Raw genomic sequence first — 19260 nt, 5'->3', positions numbered from 1 at the left:
TTCCGGCGGGGGTGTGTGCTGGGTGCCTCGTCCGGTCTGTTCGTGATGGAGGCTGGGGTCGGTTTTCTCCGGTCTCGTTATTGCTCAATTCAGAAGTCTTTTGGGACTTGAAATAGTTTTCTGATTTTGGATGACTAGGAGTAGAAAATCGAGTTAAAGACTAAGAATTCAACATTCTTCAATGGATATATTTATGGAACAGATGACCTACTTTTTGTTTTAAAATGTATATCCCACATTTATATGCTTGTCAAAAATTGGAATGTCTCTTTCCCTTTTTAAAATAATTAACATGACTTAAGAAAAAGTCTCACTATAACAAAGTTCTATTTTTAGTTAGTTAGGAGAGTTTATAGTAAATACTGGTTGTGTTTATGTTGGCTGAGCATCTGACCTGGATCCTCAAAGGTGGTCCCACAGTTTGCATCCACACCCAGCCAGCAGTCTCGGGAATGTTACGAGAGACGCAGGTACCTTGCCTCATTTATTTTGGGTATAGAATCATCTAGTATTTTTTAACTGTGCAACAAATTAGTTTTAAAATGTTAGAAGAAAGTTTCACAGTGTACTTGTTATACGAATCTTCTGTTCATTGAGCCTTCCTGACAGTGGGGTGGAGTCTCCTGGGCAGCTGGGCGACCACACCTGTGACCATGCCTGTCTTCCACTGGGCTTCCTTTCTGTGTTTGGACACGCTCCTGGAGGACTGTCAGGAGAAGAGACTGCACAGGAAACCGAGGTTGGCTGCAGAGGCCTGGTAACTCCAGAGCACAGAGGTCAGAGAATCAGGAGGCCTGTTCTTGGTTTAGGCAGTGTCTGCCCTCAGGCCTCAGGGAGGGTGGAGCCGTGAGGACCAGAGACGTATGATCGCAGTGATACATCTACCACCTTGAAGGGAGTGTGAAGACAACCTGTAACCCAGGGGAAGGTATTGTAAACTATAAAACCAACAGAATTCTCATCAGAAGTACAAGTTCACAAATGTGGCTGTGAGCAGGGGCGACGGCAGGGCCCACAGCGATGCTGGACATGTGTGGGTGTACGTCCTTGGAAGCCAGTTGCTTGTGTCTCAGGTGGGACCCTGACTGAGCACCTGGCCCGTAGGTCCCTCCTCGGTGGGTGTGGAGCCAGAACACAGGAGTGTCCCTGCTTCCTTGCCTCACAATTCCTGGTTCCTGTCTGGGCTCTCTCCCTGCTTCAGACTTTGTTTCAACAGGACAAGTGCCAGAAATCACGGCATTTCACTCGCCCACCAACTCACTGTCATCGCCACAAGGTGCAGACACTTGGTCCCTTGACTCTTTGACGCCCAGCTGGCTTTTCCTGACTGTTTTCGTGCGGTGGCTTCATGTCGTGTTCTAGCCGTGCGGACGCTGCGTTTGGCTGCTGCGTCTTCTGAGGCTCTTCCTGCAGAATCACTTCTCTTCCTCTTTTTATTCTGTCCATTTATTTGTAAGGAGACTTGGACTTCATCTACTGGAATTTCCAAAACTCTGGGCTTGTCTGGTGGTACATCCATGGTTTTGGGGACCATGGGCTTTGCCCTCCTGCTCCCTGCAAACTGGGGTGGGTGGTTTGCGGCCCCTTGGGCGGCGTCCATCCAGACTCAGGTTCCGTGTGGCCAGTGCTGACCTTCTTACCCTCCTGCCGCTTCTTGCAAATGGAGGAACTTGACTTTCGGAAATTTCATTTCCCTCAGAACCATTCTACGAACATTCAGGTGGAGCTGTGCTCTGGTCACCAAAGGTGCCCGTGGGTTTTGTTCTGTGACCTCATGGGACTGGAAGCACGCCTGTGTTTCGGTCCACTGTGGACACTGTTGTCTTTGGTGCTCGTATTGTCCCTTCTGGGCCCGTAGGAGCCTGTTGGGGACTTGAGTGTCGCTCTCCTGGACCCTCCTTGTCTGAGTGGTGTTCTTGCTCTGGGGTCAGGACTGCTCCTGTTGCTGGGCCTGGGCTTGTCAGTGAGGTGGCCTCGCCTTGGGGGAGACGGGGGTGGGGGGGCACTGACATGGAGCAGGCGGAGGTAGAATCGTGGGTGCTGAATCTCTGAGGAGAAACTCAAGGGTAAAGGTGCATCTGCATGTGTGGAGGGGCTCGGGCGTGGCCGGGCTGTCCGCTGACTTCTGGTTCTTTCTCAGGAGGCAGGAGCAGTTCCAGAGAAACCCCGACAGCTACAACGGAGCTGTGCGTGAGAATTACACCTGGTCGCAGGACTACACCGATCTGGAGCTCAAGGTGCCGGTGCCCAAGCACGTGGTGAAGGGCAGGCAGGTAACCAGGGCTCTGCAGCTGCTGCACTTGGTGGCTCCTTGGGCCCGGTGTTGGGCTGTGGGCTAGTCTGTCCCCTCAGCCACCTGCTCAACCACGTCCAGTCGGGTGTGAGACCCCCCCCCCCCCCCAGCCTGCTTGCGTCGTGTGGATCACATCTGAGCCTCGGTTTTCAAATTGCAATGTTCTCGTGTTGCTTCTGGCCTTCAGCCCACAGAAGACATGACCAGGTGGGCCAGGCAGCTTCACAGGTGGGAGAGCGGGGTCTCCAGGGGCAGAGCAGCCTGGGTTTTGGAGTGACAGGTGGGCCCAGGCCTGTGCTCAGCAGAGCTCGCCCTGAGCAGGACTCCACGTCCAGTGGGGACTGGACACGGACAGCCTGAGCTGAGGGCTCCAGTGTGCTGAGCTTGACTGGGTGAGTGACCCGTCGGTGGGAGGCGGCCAAGTACTCGAGACCCAGCCCCGAATGACATGAGTGCAGGTCTTCGGAAGTAGAAAAAGCCCTCGTGGAATGTGGGAGACGGGACGTCACCTTATCGCGTTTCTCCGTGGTCTGTGTGAAGTTGTGCCTCATGCAGACCCAGGTGAGTCTGTTTGCAGCTCTGGGCTTGTGCTGATCTAAGGTTTTTCTGAGCTGCCCCTTCTGGACTGGCTCCTTGGCAGCTGTTCCCTGAGGAACCTGTCAGCAGTGTCTATTTCTGGTCCCTGTGCCTGGGACCTGCCAGGTGCGGTCATGATGGCAGTCGTGACTGAAGCAGCTCAGGGCGGGGCGAGGTGGGGGCCCCGAGGGGGGTCCTGGCCCTTCTCCAGCTGCAGCCTCGAGAACCTTGTGTCAGAACCATGCCTCCTTCACCCCCACTGGGGATCATGGAGATGGGCCTGCCCCTCGAGTCGTTGGGGCGAAGGAGGCCAAGTGCGGACACTCGCGATGCAGGTCTGTCTTGTAGGCAGCCTTTCTGTCGCCCTTTCACTGGTGAGTGTAAAGGAAATTTCTCAAAGCAAAGCTTGGGTCTTAAGCCTTAGAGACGTGGCAGGTCTTTGCTTCGTCCACTCTGCTTTCCTCAGTGTCGCCATGGCGATCGTGACGTCAGCAGGCTGGTTACAAACCTGGCATTTCTCGAATCCTAGGATTTTAATGCTGGAAACTGAACTCCAGAGGTTTTTAATCTAACGTCTCACTTTCCGATGAGAAACCCTCCTGGAGATGCAGACCGTGAGGCCCAGCCCGCCCCCCCCCCCCCCCCCCAGACAGTGACCCTGAATGACCAGGTCCCTCGTGTCCTCGGCGTCCTTCCTCGAGGTGTGGGTGGTCCTGCTGACTGGGGAGTCCTGCAGCTGCTGGGCTTGCACCACACTGCCCACCCCCTCTCTGCCCACGGGCACCTTCCAGCACGGCGCCCTGGCCCCAGGGCATGTCCTGCATGGTGCCGCTCAGCCCTGAGCTCGTGCAGCTGCTGGAGTTGGTGCCAAAAGCTGGTCGTGTGGTGGTTCCCGTCTTGGGATGCGTTCAGAAACAGCCGGAAGACTGTTGTGGGGAGTTCACTATGGAACAGGCTGTCAGGCTGCACGTTTCTATGTAGAAAACCTTTGGGTCTGTTCAGAGGATAAAAGTTTACAACAAGAATGCTCTCTGTCCTGTCGGGACCAGCACCATCTGACCTTGGGCATCACGGTGTGAGTGTCGGACGTTCTGGAAGGTGTTCTCATGTGTCTGCTGTCAACTGTGGATCTGTGTCCTCACGTCCAGTTCAGGCCTGGGCAGGGTTTGTTTGAGTCTGGGGGAAACAGCCGTGCAAGTGGGGTCTCCCTAGTGGTTTTAAGGATGCTTTGCAGGAGCTCCCCCTGGTGGATGCCAGGCTATGCCAGGAGCGTGGGCCACCCAGGGTCTGGAGGGTGAGCACCTCTGAGAGCCCGTGGGGATGCCTCTGAGAGCCCGCGGTGGGGGGGCGCGCGTCTGAGAGCCCGTGGGAGTGTGTAGAGCCCCCTGTCCTGGTGGGTTTCCTGCCCAAATGCCCTTGGGTTTCTGCAGACCTCGGATGAGTTTCCAAAGTCCAGAAACAGTGGTTCACAGGGTTCGCGCTGCTCTTCCGGGGGTCCTCACTTCGCCACGTGCCCTGACATCCTTCAGGTCCGGAGTTCCTGGTGTAGGTTTCCGTTTTCCTGGACCTTCTTGCTGCCTTTTTTTTCTCTTGTCAAAAACAGTGCACTTTCATTGTGACCTCAGAATTACCTGGATCCCCAAATACCGTGTTGTCCAGCAGTCTCTCTCCCAAGGTCCCTTCTTGAAAGCTGCTCCCCTGGGCTGTCTGCACTGCCAGCAGGTCCCAGCCCATCTTACCCGGAGCCTGCTCCTGCACCTCCCTGTGCGGGCCCTCGCGCCAGCCCTCCTGGGTCTTCCTGGGTTTTCCAGCTTTGCCGGGGCATCACTGACGTGACGTTGTTAGCCTGGGGTGTGCAGTGTGGGGACGGACATCTCTGGGGTGATCGCCATAGTGTTTGCTCACAGGTTTTTTCTTATGTTGAGAACTGCTAAGATCTCTCTTAGCAGCTTTGAGCACACGAGTGTTGTCAGCCGGCTGGACAGCACAGCCCCAGGACACGCTCATCTGGACCTGGAGGTGTGTGCCTGTCCCCTTCCAGCCAGTGTCCTCCTGTTTTTGTTTCCATCCTCATCGCTTTCCAGAGCGGTACGTGGCCTCTGCAGGGCTCCACACGTCTGAGCGTGGGGGGCTGCGACCTTCCACTTACTCTACAGATTCCAACTTTAAAACATCGTCCCTCGAAGGTTGAAGGCTTGCTCCTTGTCTTCTTACCCCGGGGTCAGTAGTTCCAGAGACTTGTCCCTCCAGCTTTGTGGGTGGACTCCCTTTCTCCTCTTCGGAACTGTCAGGACCTTTTACTGTTGGTGTTCATGAGACCTCCTGTCCGTGTCATTCACTTCTGTGCGTTGTGCTCAGCCCTCCTGGTCCTTCCGCCTGGAGGGCACTTTTCTTGAGGTCTGGATACTGTTTTGTCCCGCTGTGGCATCTCGAAGCCAGGCGCGTTGCCGGGACCGGCCCTTCTCTCCGCCTTCATGTCTTTGACTTTATCTTGCAGTCTATTTCAGTGGGAAGTTTTATTTTAGCCACTGCATTTTAATTCCAAGTTTCTTTTTTGTCTAAGTCTGTTTTCATGTTTTATTCTGGTCTGTAAATGTAACATCTCAGCTCTCACTGCAGGTATAAATAGGAAGCATTGCCTAATTAGTTCTGTGGTTTCTGTTTGATTTTCTGTACCTAAGTCTGTCTGCGTGTCGCTGGTTTCCTTAGAGGGTACGACCCTGTTCCTTATTGGGGTTTTATGGTTAAAAAGTATGTTTTCCCCATTCTGTGTATAGGCCGGTGTTGACAGTTGTCTCCATCCTGAGTCTGGGGTCCCTTCCCCTGGCGCTGCTAGGAGCCGGTCAGCTGCTGCCTGCGTCACGCGTGGGCCTCTGCTGGCTGCTTGGCTGCCGCGGTGGGTCCCTTCCCCGGCACAGCTGCCCTCCAGCCGTCCACGCGCTGACTGCCAGCAGAAGCCCATGCGGCTGTGGGCCCCATGGGCAGGCTGCCCTTGTCGCCCTCTTCCTGGCTCTTGGCCTCTGCTTCCCCCCCGGTCTCCGTGCTTCGTCCTGTTGTCCCTGTGTCCGTGTCACTCGGGTCAGGAGACCTCCAGTTCCCAGGGTGATGTCTGGACCCAGAATTCTGGGTGGTCCGCTGTCTGGTGCCCTGGGCTTTGTGTCTGACAGGACGAGAACCTTGCCCAGACCTGGAGATGGCCGTGTTCTCTGCGGCGGGCTGGGGGACTTCCTGTGTTAAAGCTCCTGGGTGGGCAGGGTTGACGGGCCTCACCCTGCTGTCGGGCGTTGGCTGCACCCGCCGTCCACAGCTGGGGAGACTGGTCGGCCCTCGGTGGTCGGATCCCACCAGGGTGGTTGCTGTGGGGCGGCTGGAGCACAGCTGGCTGCCGAGGCTTCGCAGAATGGGCATTGAGTTGGTCCTCTCCGAGGGTGGGCACCCCTCTCCCCAGCCTGCGTGTGGCTTGGTGACAAGGCCACTGAGCTCCCCTGCGTCACAGCTCAGACCGGGGTCTCCCTGTCTCCACCTGTTCATAGACGGTCAGCCAGGCAGGTCACAGTCAGGTGCTGTGTGAGCTGTGTATGGGGTTCTGTCAGGCATTTCAGTCAGTCCATGAGCAGGGACAAGGAGGGAGCGTCCCTTCGGTTAGAGTGCACATCACACAGATACTGTCACGAAGAGATGTCCACGGGAGAACACACACGGCTTTAGAGTTTAGAGGAGGTAAAACAAGTAGAAACAGGGCCTTGTGTCCTTTCCTCTTCCTGTCACTGACCAGTGCTCGGGCACAGTGCCAGCTTCACGCGCGCTGGGTCCCTGGTCGAAACCCAGAGGAAGGGGCAGGAGTGAGGCGTAGAGCCGGGTTTCTTGGAGAACAGGGACAGAACCTGAGCACCTGGCCTGGTGCCTTGGCTGGAGGCCTAGCTGAGCCTCAGGTGGCCAGTGGCGTGTGGAAGGGACAGCGTGGCCCCTGCTGTGTGCAGAGCTGGGCTGCTGCATGTCCAAAAGGCAGGGCGGGAGTGGTGTCTCTGGCCCCTCCCCCTGCCGGGGCGCCATCCTCCTGGGGCGCCATCCTCCTGCGGGCGGGGCCTGTGGAGGGAACGCAGCCCTCCCTGCGTCTCCTGCCCCAGGTCGCAGGTCTGGCTCTCACTGGTTGTCTCGTGCAGGGTACTGGGGACCCCAGGACACCTCATGTCTCGTTCTGTCGTCCCCTCCCGCCCTGGAGCGTGCTGGCTGCCACCTTCCCACAGGAACCGGTTCTGCTCTGCTCCATCCAGGTCTCGGTGGCCCTCAGCAGCAGCTCCATCCGGGTGGCCGTGCTGGAGGAGAGTGGGGAGCGGGTCCTCGTGGAAGGGAAGTTCACCCACAAGGTCAACACCGAGAGCTCTCTGTGGAGCCTGGAGCCTGGGAAGTGTGTTCTGGTGAGTGCCCTGCCCTGCGCCCCGGGAGACCTCGCCCTCGGGATGCTGGGGTCGTGGAGACTGCTGTTCAGGGAGCTGAGGTTCTGCGTGTCCTCACTTCAGTCACTTACTGGTGACATTGGGGATTGCGCATCCGCAGTGACCGGAGGGTCAGTGAGCACATTGCTTTGATGTGCAGAGACTGCTCCTTCGAGCCTCTGGCGGTGAAGAGCTGGTGCCTGGTGGCCAGACCTGGCTTTGTGGTCAGCCCTACTCACTGGCCACTTGGCCTTGGTCCTGACTGTTGCCTCGCAGGACCTCCACTCCTCGTCCTTGGTTGGTTGGTCCCCAGACATCGTACTCAGTGCCAGGCCCTGTCTGTGCTAGCCGCCCGGTGATTAAGGAGTGGAAAAGGGGCCCAGATGTCCTTGCCAGACCCCAGGGCCTGTGGTGGGACTGCGTTGGGGAGCAGGGTGCGTGATGAGGGTCCTGAGAGAGAGATGTCATCCTGGTTGTCTAGTGACACGTTCTTATAAGGGAAGAGGAACGTTTGAGACAGCAGAGAGGACACAGACATGGGAGTGGTGATGTGATGCCCGGGCAGGGACTGGGCACACAGGCCACATGCCCGTGCCCGGGAGCCCCAGAGGCAGCGTGGCCCCGTGACACTGTGACCTTGGCTGTGCGGCTTCCAGGCTGAGGGAAGGAAAGTGCCGTGTGACCTGTGTGCAGCTTTGTCGTGGCTGTTCCAGGACAGCACAGGCTCGAGCGGGACACGAGGTGGTGCCCCCGGAGCCTCTGCCCTCCCAGTGCCCGATGTTCCTCGCTTCCCAGCACCCCCTCCGGAGCTGAGCGCCCACGCCAGCCCCTCCAGGCAGGGGCGGCAGCTAAACCCGGATGACAGTTCCTGCCTCCCCCTCCCACTCAAGGATGCTGATGCGCTTTCTCGACTCTGGGCTCTGCCTTGGTCGCGGAGCCTCCCAAGGCTCCGCGTCCTCGTCCCCTCCACGTGGGCGCTGGCCTCACTCACTGCCCATGGAGCCGTGGGAGGCAAAGCTAGTCCATGTTGACGAGATGCCCACACACGTCCCTGAAACTTGGGGTGCAGCCACACCATGTTCGCTGACCTGTCTGTGCATATCACTTAGGAGGGTGCCTGTCTGACCTGAAACTGTTTTTGCGCAGGCCACACCCCTCGCCCTTTAGAGGATGTGTTCAGACTGTTTTCTTGTCACAGCTCTCGAAAGTGGGGTGACAGGCTGGCTAGTCCTTGGTTGCTGGCTTTGCCCCCCTCCCCCCGGCACCACATTTCTGTGGTATCAGCAGGGCCAGCGCTGGCCTGGTCGTTGTTCCGCCTGCTGACTCACCGGCACTGATCCTTCGGCCCTCTGGTGAGGGCGTGCATTTCTGCATGAGGCCACCAGCCCCATTCCTTGGGGGTGGCCTGGACCCCTGCCTGGCCTGGGATGCGAGGACCAGACCCCTCGTCAGCACCCTCACGATGCAGGCTGGATATGTTAGCGTGTTGGTGAGAGCAAAGCCTGGGGTGGACGTTAGTCCTGGAGTGAGGTGCGGGCCCCTGGTCCTTGGTGCTTACACCTCGGGACCCTCTCGCTTCTCAGGTGGCCTGATCCTCGGCATGGCCTCCAGGTCTTAGGCCCCAGGTCCCACCCGGGAGAGTGGTAGTTTCGAATCATGAGATGGGTGGCCCGAGGCAGCATGGCCCACAGTGTAGCAGAGAGGCGCCCAGGAGACAGAGGACATGCCAGGCAACACTGGCAGGTGGACGGCGCTTACAGTGGACGGAGCGTCTCCTCCCCGTCTGCTTTCCAGACCCGGCCCCGCTCTGCGCCTGCAGGGCTCACACACCAGGGTCCTGCTGGGCCAGCGCTGCCTCTGAGAGTCCCGGGCCAGAGCTGCGCGGCTCATCCTCCGCAGACGAGGCCTGAGCTGAGCAGGCCCCCGTCTTGCTCCGTCTGTCCTCACTCACCCCCCAGGCTCTCACGTGTCTCCTTGGCCCAAACATGACCCCAGGGGCAGCTGTGGGGAGCTGCCGTCCTCACTGGGCACACGCCTCCCTGAACAGGAGTGAGGTCGTGTGACTAAGGAGGGAGAGGAGGTGGATGCTGGTGACTCATCGGCACAGATGGGGGCGCTGCTGTGGGCTCTCCACATCGGCTTGGAGCGTCTGTGAGGACATTCTGGGGAAACTGTGCACCTTGGGGTTTCCCGGAGAAACTGGTTCCAGGTCTGGGGCCAAGGAAGGAGGGGGCACATCCCGTCACAGCCACTGCCTCGACCGGCCCAGTGGGACACCGAGCACTTTGTAGTTAGTGCCACGCAGCAGGGAGAGCCCTTGACACTGGGCGTCGGGAGTCAGTGCCGAGGGGTCCCAGCTCGGTCCCAGGAGGCCCTTGCTGGCCAGCGCACGTGCTGCATGGGCCCGAGGCAGCGTTTCCCATGTGCTGTGGCGAGGGAGATGGGGTCAGGCAGGAACCCTGGGGATGTGGCCACACGCCGTCTGCCCTGAGCTGGGACCCCAGGAGCGCGCAGTGTCACCGTGCCGGGCTGTGCTGGGGGCTTCCTGACGAGCAGGTCCAGACAGACCTCGAGGGAGGAGCAGCCTCTAAAACTGAAAAACTAAAGACAAAGGCTGCGGAACGTTCCAGGTGAAAAGGACAAGACCACGAAGACGCGGGCAGGCGCTGGACTGGATGCCATGTGGGTGGGAAGGCGAGCAGGTCATTCACCACCACATCCCGGGGGTGCACTCCCTGCAGTGTGCGGGAGCAGGCCGCGGAGTCCTGGAGGACGCGCCGCATGAGGCCCGTGCTGTGTTCCAGACACGCGTGGGGGTGGGTGCCGACACCTGCTTATGGGCCAAGCTAGGGAAGGGTGTATTTGTCCTTGAGTCTAGCAACTTGTAAGTTTGAAATCATTTCAAATAACATGGTTTTTAAAAATGAAATTAAAAGAAGCATATGCCAGGGTGTCCACCTCCTTAGTTGTTGAGAGACTGTGAGTCAGAACCACAGTGAATGTCACTTCACACCCATTGGAGCAGCTGCTGGAAACGGCAGCACCCAGGGCCCGTGACACGGCAGCCTGGACCCTCCTGCACCCGCGGGAGCGGCAGCCCGTGTGCCGGGACGCATCAGGTTAGACACGCTGGGTGCTGCCTGAGGAGGGGGGACGGGTGATTCCACAAAGCGCACAGCCTTGGGGACCACCTGCGGCCGCCCACAGGCACACGGACCAGCCCGCTCTCGCCTCCCTGACACACCCGGCGAAGAGCAGGGCGGACGCTCCAGGCTGCGGCCTCACGATTCCATGACGACAGACATCCAGACACAGCCTGTGAGGCGGCAGAGCCAGCGTCAGGCTGTGGGACCACCTGCGAGGGGTGATGCAGTGGGGCCGCTGGCCTGTGAGAACTCATGGGTGTGCCCGCCGATGAGTGACTTTCACTAAGTGCAAAGTTGCTGCTGCAAACCAGGCTTCACAAAGTAACACTGTGAAAATAAAAACCCAAATCGAATGTGAGACGTGAGCTTTGTCAGACAAGTGTTTTAAGACCAGGACCCTTGGGTGTTATTGCAACGTTTCACCCATGTCCTCCTGGTGCGAAGTCGGCACAGTGCTGCCTGACACGGAGTCCTCACGGTGTCATTGTGTGGTGGTCCCTGGGCCAGTAGCCCTTTCCTGGGTGAGAGCTACCTCCCTGCCCCCTGGGTGAGACGGGTCTCATCCCATCGGAGTGGGCAGTGTCAGGGAGGGTGGGCAGCCCACCGGCTTGTGTTTGACCACTCTGCTAAGTTTCCCAAGAGCCTAGGGCTGACCACTGACCACAGAGGGGTACAGCCTCTCCCTCTGCCAAGTGGTCCCGAGACGATGCCCTTGCACCAGCTTCATGCAAAGCTTTGATGCTCTGCTTTCTTCCAACCGCACCATCTTGACTCTGAATCTCATGTCCCTGAGTCACCCTCCCAAGCTGTGCCGAGAGGCCAGGTGGGGGGTCTTTCCCTGACCTGCGGTGAGTGTGCTGTGGTCGCAGGGCTGGATGAGTCTGGCCAGGGACAAGCAGGCAGGGTGCTGGGCGTCCGGTGAGGGAGCTCACGTGGGCTCAGTGCTCAGGCACAGCCCCTCAGCCCCAGCAGTCAGGGCATGGGAGCTGGGTTTGGAAGCAGGAAAGGGCCTCAGAGGGGTTAGGGGTGGCCAGTCGGGGCTGGTGGAAGCTCACGTTTGAGGGCGAGTCTGGCGGCTCCGGGAGGCTGTGATCTGAGGGACCAGGTGTGAGTGGCAGGTGGTCTGGAGCCCCTGGAACATCCCCTCAGGCAAGACTAGGCTGGGGTCCAGGAGGCCAGTGGGTGTGGGTGCTCTAAGGACCTGGGGGAGAAGGACCCCAGGCCCCCCCAGATTGTAGTGCCCATACTGACCCGCCTCCACCCTGTCCCAGGTGAGCCTGAACAAGGCGGGCGAGTACTGGTGGAGCGCCGTCCTGGAGGGCGAGGAGCACATTGACATCGACCAGATCAACAAGGAGCGCTCCATGGCCACCGTGGACGAGGAGGAGCACGCCGTGCTGGACAGGCTCACTTTCGACTACCACCAGAAGCTGCAGGGGAAGCCACAGAGCCACGAGCTGGTAGGGCACCTCTTGCCCAGCTGCCTGCCTGCAGGTGGTGGGGCCGTGGGGTGACGCGGGCGGGGCGGGGCGGTGCCTCTGCTGCCAGGCAAGGCTACTCCCCGAGTCCTGACTGCGACAGCTCTAGCCTGGTCAGCTGGTCGCTCTCCAGACAGGTCATGAGTTTTACACCAGGACTGAGAGCAGGTGACAGGGCTAAAACGCGCCTGTCACACAGACCGGGCCATATGGCGTGTGTTCCCAGCTCTGCCGGAGCCTGAGGACGGGGAGCAGGGTCTGGCCAGTGTGGGTCTGACCACGAGGGCCAGTGGCAGGAAGTCCTTTCAACTCACTTCTAGGCCCCAGAAGTCTGAGAAGTCTGCGTGGCCAGGGGCTGCGGCAGGACGGAGTTAGTGGTGGGAGAGGCCCCGCCGAGCAGCGCAGAGCCCAGGTGGCGGAGGGAGGGATGAATTAGCTGAGTGCAGTGGTCCCCTCGTCCACGGGGTGCCTGTTCAGGACCCCGGGAGATGCCTGGGGCCACGGGCAGTGTGAGCCCCACTGTGCTGTTTCTCCCACACGGGCTGGGTTCTCCTCTCAAGGACGCGCGTCCCGGCTGCTGGTTGGCGCGGCCGGATGCCAGCATCGCTGCTCTCGCCTGGGGTGTCAGGGAGTCAGTCAGGGTCACTGGGACACAAGCGCTGGGACGCCAGGACAGTTGGTCTGAGACTCGAGATGGCTACTGAGGGGCTGTCTTGCTGGACGGAGGGACGAATCACACCCCGGGTGGACAGAGGGGGACAGCGAAGGACTTGTCCTGCTGCTCAGAACTGTGCACAACTTAAAACTTAGGCTCTATTTCTGCGCTTTTCCATGTAACACTTTCAGACCATGGCTGACCGTGGGTGAGCTCGGAAGGTGAAGTCACGGATAAGGGAGGATGTCCAGTCTCCTGTAGCTTTATAGTCCCCATGGGGGGTTTGGGAAGAGGATTACTCTCAGGTCGGCCATGGCGCCCGAGGTCCCACGCAGGCAGCACAGGGAGTGGCCGCCCTGGGAGTGAATGGGCCCCTGGACACTGGTTTTGTTCCTTGTGTCAAACATAGGACCCTCCCTAAAGCTGTTCAGATCCTAAGGTTCTTTACGTCTGCTGGGCCTGACTCTGACTCCCTGAGTGCCCTGGGCCCGCTGCCATGGGGCTCTGTCCATCTGTCCACTGTGTCCTCACTGCACACAGGTGGGGCTGGGTTGGTGGGTCAGACTCTGCCAGTGACCTGAGGAAGCACCAGGTGGACAGGCTCACTGAGCTGGTCTGGTCTCTGGCCTCCCTCCAAGTGTCTGGGCTGACAGGGCCGGGGGCTGGAGCTGAGGTTGACCGTGGTGGGGGGTCATGGCCTTTGCTGGTGGTGTCTGGACAGGGGCGCTGGCTGTCAGCTGAGCTGGCCTCATGCGCAGGCAGCAGTTCTAACCCACGTGCTCTGCACTTGCCTGTGGCCACTGGACATAGAGCAGTCTGGACACTGGCCCCTGGGAAGGGCCTTGTGTGCCTGTTGGAGGTGCTGATATCCCCCTGGAAGTGGATAGGCGCTGAGCCGTGGGCCACATGAGGAAAGGCAGGGTCCCCGGTGCCCAATGACTGACAGAGGGACGGATGGCCGATGGGGAAGGACATGGAGGCAGCCAGGGAGGGGCCGCGGTGGTTGGTGCAGGGATCCTGGAGGACAAGCTGATGCAGCAGTGCTGACCGAAGGGGCACACGGGGTCCCGGGGCTGGCTGTGCACGAGGCAGGACCCAGGGGGTGACCCTTTACCCAACTGACCTCTTCCTGGGTGGCCAGGGGCCTGCAGCCCACAGTCCCTTGCTGCAGATGGTTAGGGATGGATGTTTCGGGGCTGTGGTGACTCAAGTGGGGTGCAGAGCCAGTGGGAAGCCCAGAAGAGCGGCAGGAGCTGGAGGCACGGGTGCTGGCCTGGCCCACCACTGCCTCCGATGGACACCATTCCTGCTGGCACATGAGTCGCGGTGGGTGGGTTGGCCTGTCCCTGCTGTGGCTGTGCCGCATTGGGGGTGATGCTGACTCCTCCCCCCCCCCACTGTCTGTGACCTGTCTGCCGCCACCACGCAGGCCAGGAGAGTCCTGCAGCCTCGTGGACAGCAGGGACTTCCCCTCTGTTCAGTTTGTTGGCCTGGAGGTGAGAATTCCACCCTGGCCCTGCGGCCCTGACGCGTCTTCATTTCTCGGGTCAGAAGGAAAGGAGGTGGTCCCCAGCCCACTGTGTTCATGGGGAGGAGGGAGGGCTTGTAGTGCAGGGAGGTGCCTTCCTCGTGGGCATGGGGTCCTGTGGTTCCCTGGCCAGGCCACACTGCCTGGCCTGCTGCTGTCCCTGGAGACTGGACCTCCCAGACAGGCCAAGTCATGGCCTAGGTCGCCCTGAGCTACCTGAGGGTACAGTCGTTGATGCCAGCAGCCTCCTACCTGGGGAAGGGGAGCAGGGACCGCTGCACCTCCGTCTGCCCTGTGGGCAACAGCCCTCCTGCGCCCTGAAGTTTGGACAGATTCTGGGTGGGAAGGGACGGCAGGGCACCCGAAGACAGCCAGGGCTTGCAGGTGGCAGACAGGGGGCGGCGTGTGGAGGTGCCGTCGGCCCAGGCGGGTCCTGTGGAGGAGGCAGCAGTGGCCTCCTGCTCCGGGGCATTGGGCCTCGTGCCGCGGCTAACCTCTGTCTGTTTTCTGTTGTAGAAAGTCCATGAGATGCTGAAGAAGGGGTGGGACGCCGAAGGTTCTCCCTTCCGAGGCCAGCGGTTCGACCCGGCCATGTTCAACATCTCCCCGGGGGCTGTGCAGTTTCAGTGACCGAGAGGACGCCCTCGCCGTGGGGAGGCGGGGCCTGGCCATGCCCCTCCTGCGGGGACCCGCTGTCGGATGCCCTCCCTGTCCCTTCTTTCGAGGGCCAGCTGGCCTCCGCCCCGCCCTGCGTCTCCAGACTGTTCCGACCGGGCGGGGCGCAGGGAGGAGGGTGCTGAGAGCAGGGTGTGCGCAGGCGCAGCTCGGCCTGCTGTTCTGGCGCTGGGGGGGCGGGAGGAGGGGCGGCAGCAGGGCGGGGACTCCCTGCAGTTTGGGGAGCAGCCTCCTGCTGGGCACATGCACCGCAGTCCCTCTCGTGGGCTGTGACGTCCCCTGCTCGGTCCGGCACGGTGGTGCGGCCGCTGGTTCCGGATGTTGGGAGAAAGTCCGAGGCGCCCGCACAGTAGGACCTTGGACCTCGGACGGCTGCCCTGCCCTACCTGACCCTGCACTTTCCTTCCATGGCCCCGTTCCCGTCTGAGTGAGCTGAGCCGGGTGCCCTCGGGGGACCACACATGTCCGCAGCCCTGGTCCCTCTGCCCACCGCAGCTCAGCTCCCGCCCCTCCGCGGACCTGACCCCGCCGTCCTGCAGGCCGCGTGCCCGCCGCCCGGACTGCGCCTCGGCGCTGGAGCTGGTGGGTGGGAGCTGGTTCACCACTGGCGGTTCTGCTCCGTGGGCCGCGCCCCGGCTCCCTGGGAAGCCTTCGGTCCCTGCGATGCCGCCCTGGGCGCACAGATGGGGCTGGGGGCGCACAGCCAGGCCCGAGCCCTGACTGCACTGGGCCCTGCGGCTGGTCCTGGACCTGCTGAGACCCTTCCTCAGGCCCCAGGTCTCGTGTCGTCTGTGACAACGTTCTCCATGCTTCTCCCTCCGTGTCCCTTTGCCCCACCCCCACGGGTCTCCTGGAGTGACAGGGTGGGCGTGGCATCTGCGTCTCAGTGATTTGGGAGCCTGGACCCAGGACTCTGGTCAGCAGTCTGTCTTCAGCCTGAGGTGGTTTTCCGTGTCGTCGAGCGAGTCAGTGTCCCGGAGGGGGTGCCGGTCACGCAGTGGATGGCGGCTCCCTCAGCTGCTGGGCAGCCCCTGCCCCTGGCGGCCCTGGAGTCGCGCTCCTGCCTGTTTTCTTTCCGCAGACGCGGCAGCAGCAGCTGGGCCACTGAGCTCGCGAGGCCTGAGGACAGGAAGCCGCCCCTCCGCAGCGTGGGTTTGCAATAAATCTGTGTTTAAGCACTTGGCCTCTGCCTGAGGTTGCCCCCGAGTTTGTTCTGTCTGTGGGCCCGTCTACCCAAGTGGGTAGGTCCTTGACCCAACCCATCTGCAGCGCGTGGTGGGCATTGATCAGTGTTTTTATTTTTGTGGGTTTTTTGAATCCTCACCCTAGGATATTCCATTTATCTTCAGATAGAGTGGGCGGGAGGGAGGGAGGGAGGAACACATTGGTCACTTCCCATAGGATCCCAACCAGAGCCAGGGACCAAACCACAACGGAGGTGCATGCTCTTGACCGGAATTGAACCCACACTCATTGGTCCACTGGCTGATGCTCCATCCCCTGAGCCAGACCATCCAGGGCTTGATCAGTGTTGGTTTTTTTTTAATGGATTGCTTCAGGGCCAGGCGTGGGAGGAAAGGTCCCTACAGCGTGTGGGCGGGGCATGTGGAGTGATGGGGAGTGTCCTGCAGAAATGTGTCCAGGGCTCCTGCAGCCCTCACGGCACAGCCGGGGGCAGACCCACACCTACCCGACCGCGGGACTCGTTTTCAGTGGAGTCCCAGCCCCAGATGGTGGGACGGGGGCAGGCTGAGGTCTGAGCGGGTGCTGGGCAGGTGGTCCCCAAGCACCAGGCTCCGCAGTCACAGCCACCACACCCCTGGCTGTAGTCTGTGCCTGTCCCCTCACGACTCCGGTGAGGAGGCGAGCGAGCCTGTCGTTCTGGACTCGGCCAGTCCCCAGAGCAGGTTTATTCTTTGTGATCGAGGGCTGAGCGCCCTGCCTATTAGGGGGGCTGTTGGGAGGCAGGGCCCTTGGGATGGCCAGGCTCCCAGGACTCTCGTCTCACTGATGCTCAGACCCCAGTTGGAACCAGGCTGGACTGGCAGCAGGAAAACACCCAGACACAGACTGAGTCCCAGCCCCTCCCCCTGGGGGCAGAGCCTGGTGGGCACTGTAGGGATGGGCGTCAACCAAAGGTGGAGTGAGCTAAGGATTACAGTCCTGCCCCACACAACTGTGGGTGACTGGTCGCTACGCCCCACTCCAGCTGCCCCAGAGGACAAGAAGCACCTGAGAGAGCCTGCTGGGGGAGGGGTGTGTTCGGGGGGGGTGGGGGCTGTCAGGGGCTCCAGAGCTGGTTGAAGCAGGTGCCCAGGTCGGCTCAGCCCGTGTGCATCCCCAGACGTGGCGGGGCAGGAGTGTGGGTGCAGGTTAGCTTCAAGGCCGTCCGCAGTTCATGTCACAGTGACTGGAGACACCAAGAGAAAGGAGGAGACACCCTCAGATGCCAGGTACTAACAGACACTGACTTTGAAACAACTGTTATTAATAATGTAAAGAAAAGCGATAAGATGGAGGATTTCACTAGAGAAAAAAATATATGAATTCCAGAGCTGAAAATAATATTTAGAATACAGTTGACGAGACAGACCGAGGGCTCGCAGGAGGCAGGGCAGTTAGGGAGTCAGTGTGATGGACAGAGATGCAAAGATGGTGGGAAACGAGAGGGAGGGAGATTTGGGACACGTTCTTGCACAGGAACCTGGAGTCCCAGGAAGAGAAGATAACGCAGCAGAAGAAATATGGAGGCCATAGAGATCGATAATTTTAAAAATAAGTTAATGCAATCAGTCCACAGATTCAAGGTATTGAACCTCAAGCAGGACAAATAGAAAGATACTTTTAAAAGGAACCTGAGTGGAAAGGAGTGATGATCAGTCCAGACTTTTTAACAAAAATGAATAGTCAGAGGCAGTAAAATAACCTTTAAGGTTCTGGGAAGAAAATAGCTGCCAACCTAAAACACTAGAGAATTGGGTAGCAAAAATGTCCTTAAAAGTGAAGGTGAAAAAATGACATTTCTAGAAGAAAGAATGAAAACATGAGAGTCTTCATTGGCAGAATATCTGCACTAAAAAAAAAAAAGTCCAGGGAATTCATCAGGCAAAACAATAAGCCCGATAGACTGGAAATGGTAAATCCGAATGCAGGTTGACTAAAACAATGCTGCCTTCTGGGGCTTAAGATATGTGTGAACGTAAATGCATGAGCACAGTAAGAACAGAAATGGGAAGGGCGGAAATGGAAATAGACTATTTTAAGATCTGGGAAGAGCCCAGCCAGTGTGGCTCAGTAAGAGGTCGCCGGTTCGATTCCCGGTCAGGGCACATGCCCGGGTTGTGGGCCTGATCTCTAGTGGGGGGCATGCAGGAGGGGGCCAGTTGATGTTCTCTCTCATGGATGTTTCTATCTCTTCTCCCCTCCTCTCTAAAATCAGTAAATAAAGAGTGTTTTAAAAAAGTAGATGTCTGGGAAGGCGTGGAAAAAAGTACTAATTTATGGTAGAACCTAACAACGCATTGTTGCCATCAAAGGTGACCTTGAAGAGTAAAAGAGTGTAAATAGCAAAATAATAGTAAAGGAATGTAGGCTAATAGATGGGTAAATGGAATAAAAAAAATGCTTAACCACCCTCCCCCACCCCTACCAAAAACAAGAAAGGATTTAAAGAATATAAAACAGATGGGATAAATAGAAAACAAGAATCACCTAGTAGGTATAAACTCAAATACACCACAAAGCACGGTAATGTAAACAGACTAAGTTCTCCATAAGAAAGGCTGCATCCAAAGAAAACAATGTCAGACTTGCTGCAGAGAAGCCCGTCTCGTGTGTGTGTGTGTGTGTGTGTGTGTGTGTGTGTGTGTGTGTGGTGGGTGTGGGTGTGGGTGTGTGTGTGGGTGGTGGTGGTGGTGGTGGTATGTGCCCCTAGAGGGAACAGAACCTGGCGCTCTGGTCCACAGGCCAACCGACGCTCAACCCCTGAGCCAAACTGGCCAGGGCGAGAGGCCCGTCTTAAACCCAGGGCGCAGTGAGGTTGATGACAGAGGGCTGCACAACTACAGAGAGATGCTTCACGCATTCCCTACATTCCTTACGACCAGCCTCCAGCTCGGCACTCGAAGGACTCGCGAGACCCAGAGGAGCAGCTACTCTAAGGACGACGGGGAGACGGGCTGCAGTCGGCAAAGGATGAAGGAGAACTCCAGGAGAAACCAACAGCTTCCAGCCACCCCTCTTTGTGAAGCTGCACGGACACGCTTAATTCTCCCAACAATAATGTGTGACGACACGTAGGCGGTATGCCAGCCAGGAGGTCACCCGAGTCTTGGTGTCAAGGGTTCTGACTGGGAGTCCATCACGCTGTCTGCAGTTCCCAGGTCAAACTGGCAGCAGAGCCCAGGGCCTCCGACAGACCGAAGCAGGCATTCAGTACAAGCCGTGTTGGCATAAGTTGTCCAGCTGTATTAG

General features: G+C 59.0%; 1 protein-coding gene across 3 annotated transcripts in view; it reads left to right on the top strand.

Moving 5' to 3' along the window:
- Positions 1-16095, top strand: part of NUDCD3 (NudC domain containing 3) — a 33260-nt gene extending 17165 nt beyond the window's left edge. The window contains exons 3-6 of one of the 3 annotated variants that reach the window (XM_036246768.1): positions 2141-2273; positions 7144-7287; positions 11723-11911; positions 15869-16095. In XM_036246768.1, coding sequence (XP_036102661.1) covers positions 2141-2273; positions 7144-7287; positions 11723-11911; positions 15869-15895 — 493 coding nt within the window. In that variant the 3' untranslated portion in view covers positions 15896-16095. Of the gene's footprint in view, positions 1-2140; positions 2274-7143; positions 7288-11722; positions 11912-14628; positions 14951-15868 lie in introns of those variants that run through there. The other 2 variants (XM_036246767.1, XM_036246766.1) reach the window with 2 other exon arrangements.
- Positions 16096-19260: the final 3165 nt, after the last annotated feature.

The sequence above is a fragment of the Molossus molossus genome, unplaced genomic scaffold (genome assembly GCF_014108415.1).
Source record: "Molossus molossus isolate mMolMol1 unplaced genomic scaffold, mMolMol1.p scaffold_m16_p_7, whole genome shotgun sequence".
NCBI lineage: Eukaryota > Metazoa > Chordata > Mammalia > Chiroptera > Molossidae > Molossus > Molossus molossus.
Note: the sequence above shows the minus strand (reverse complement) of the source record. Positions and strands in the feature narration are given on the sequence as shown.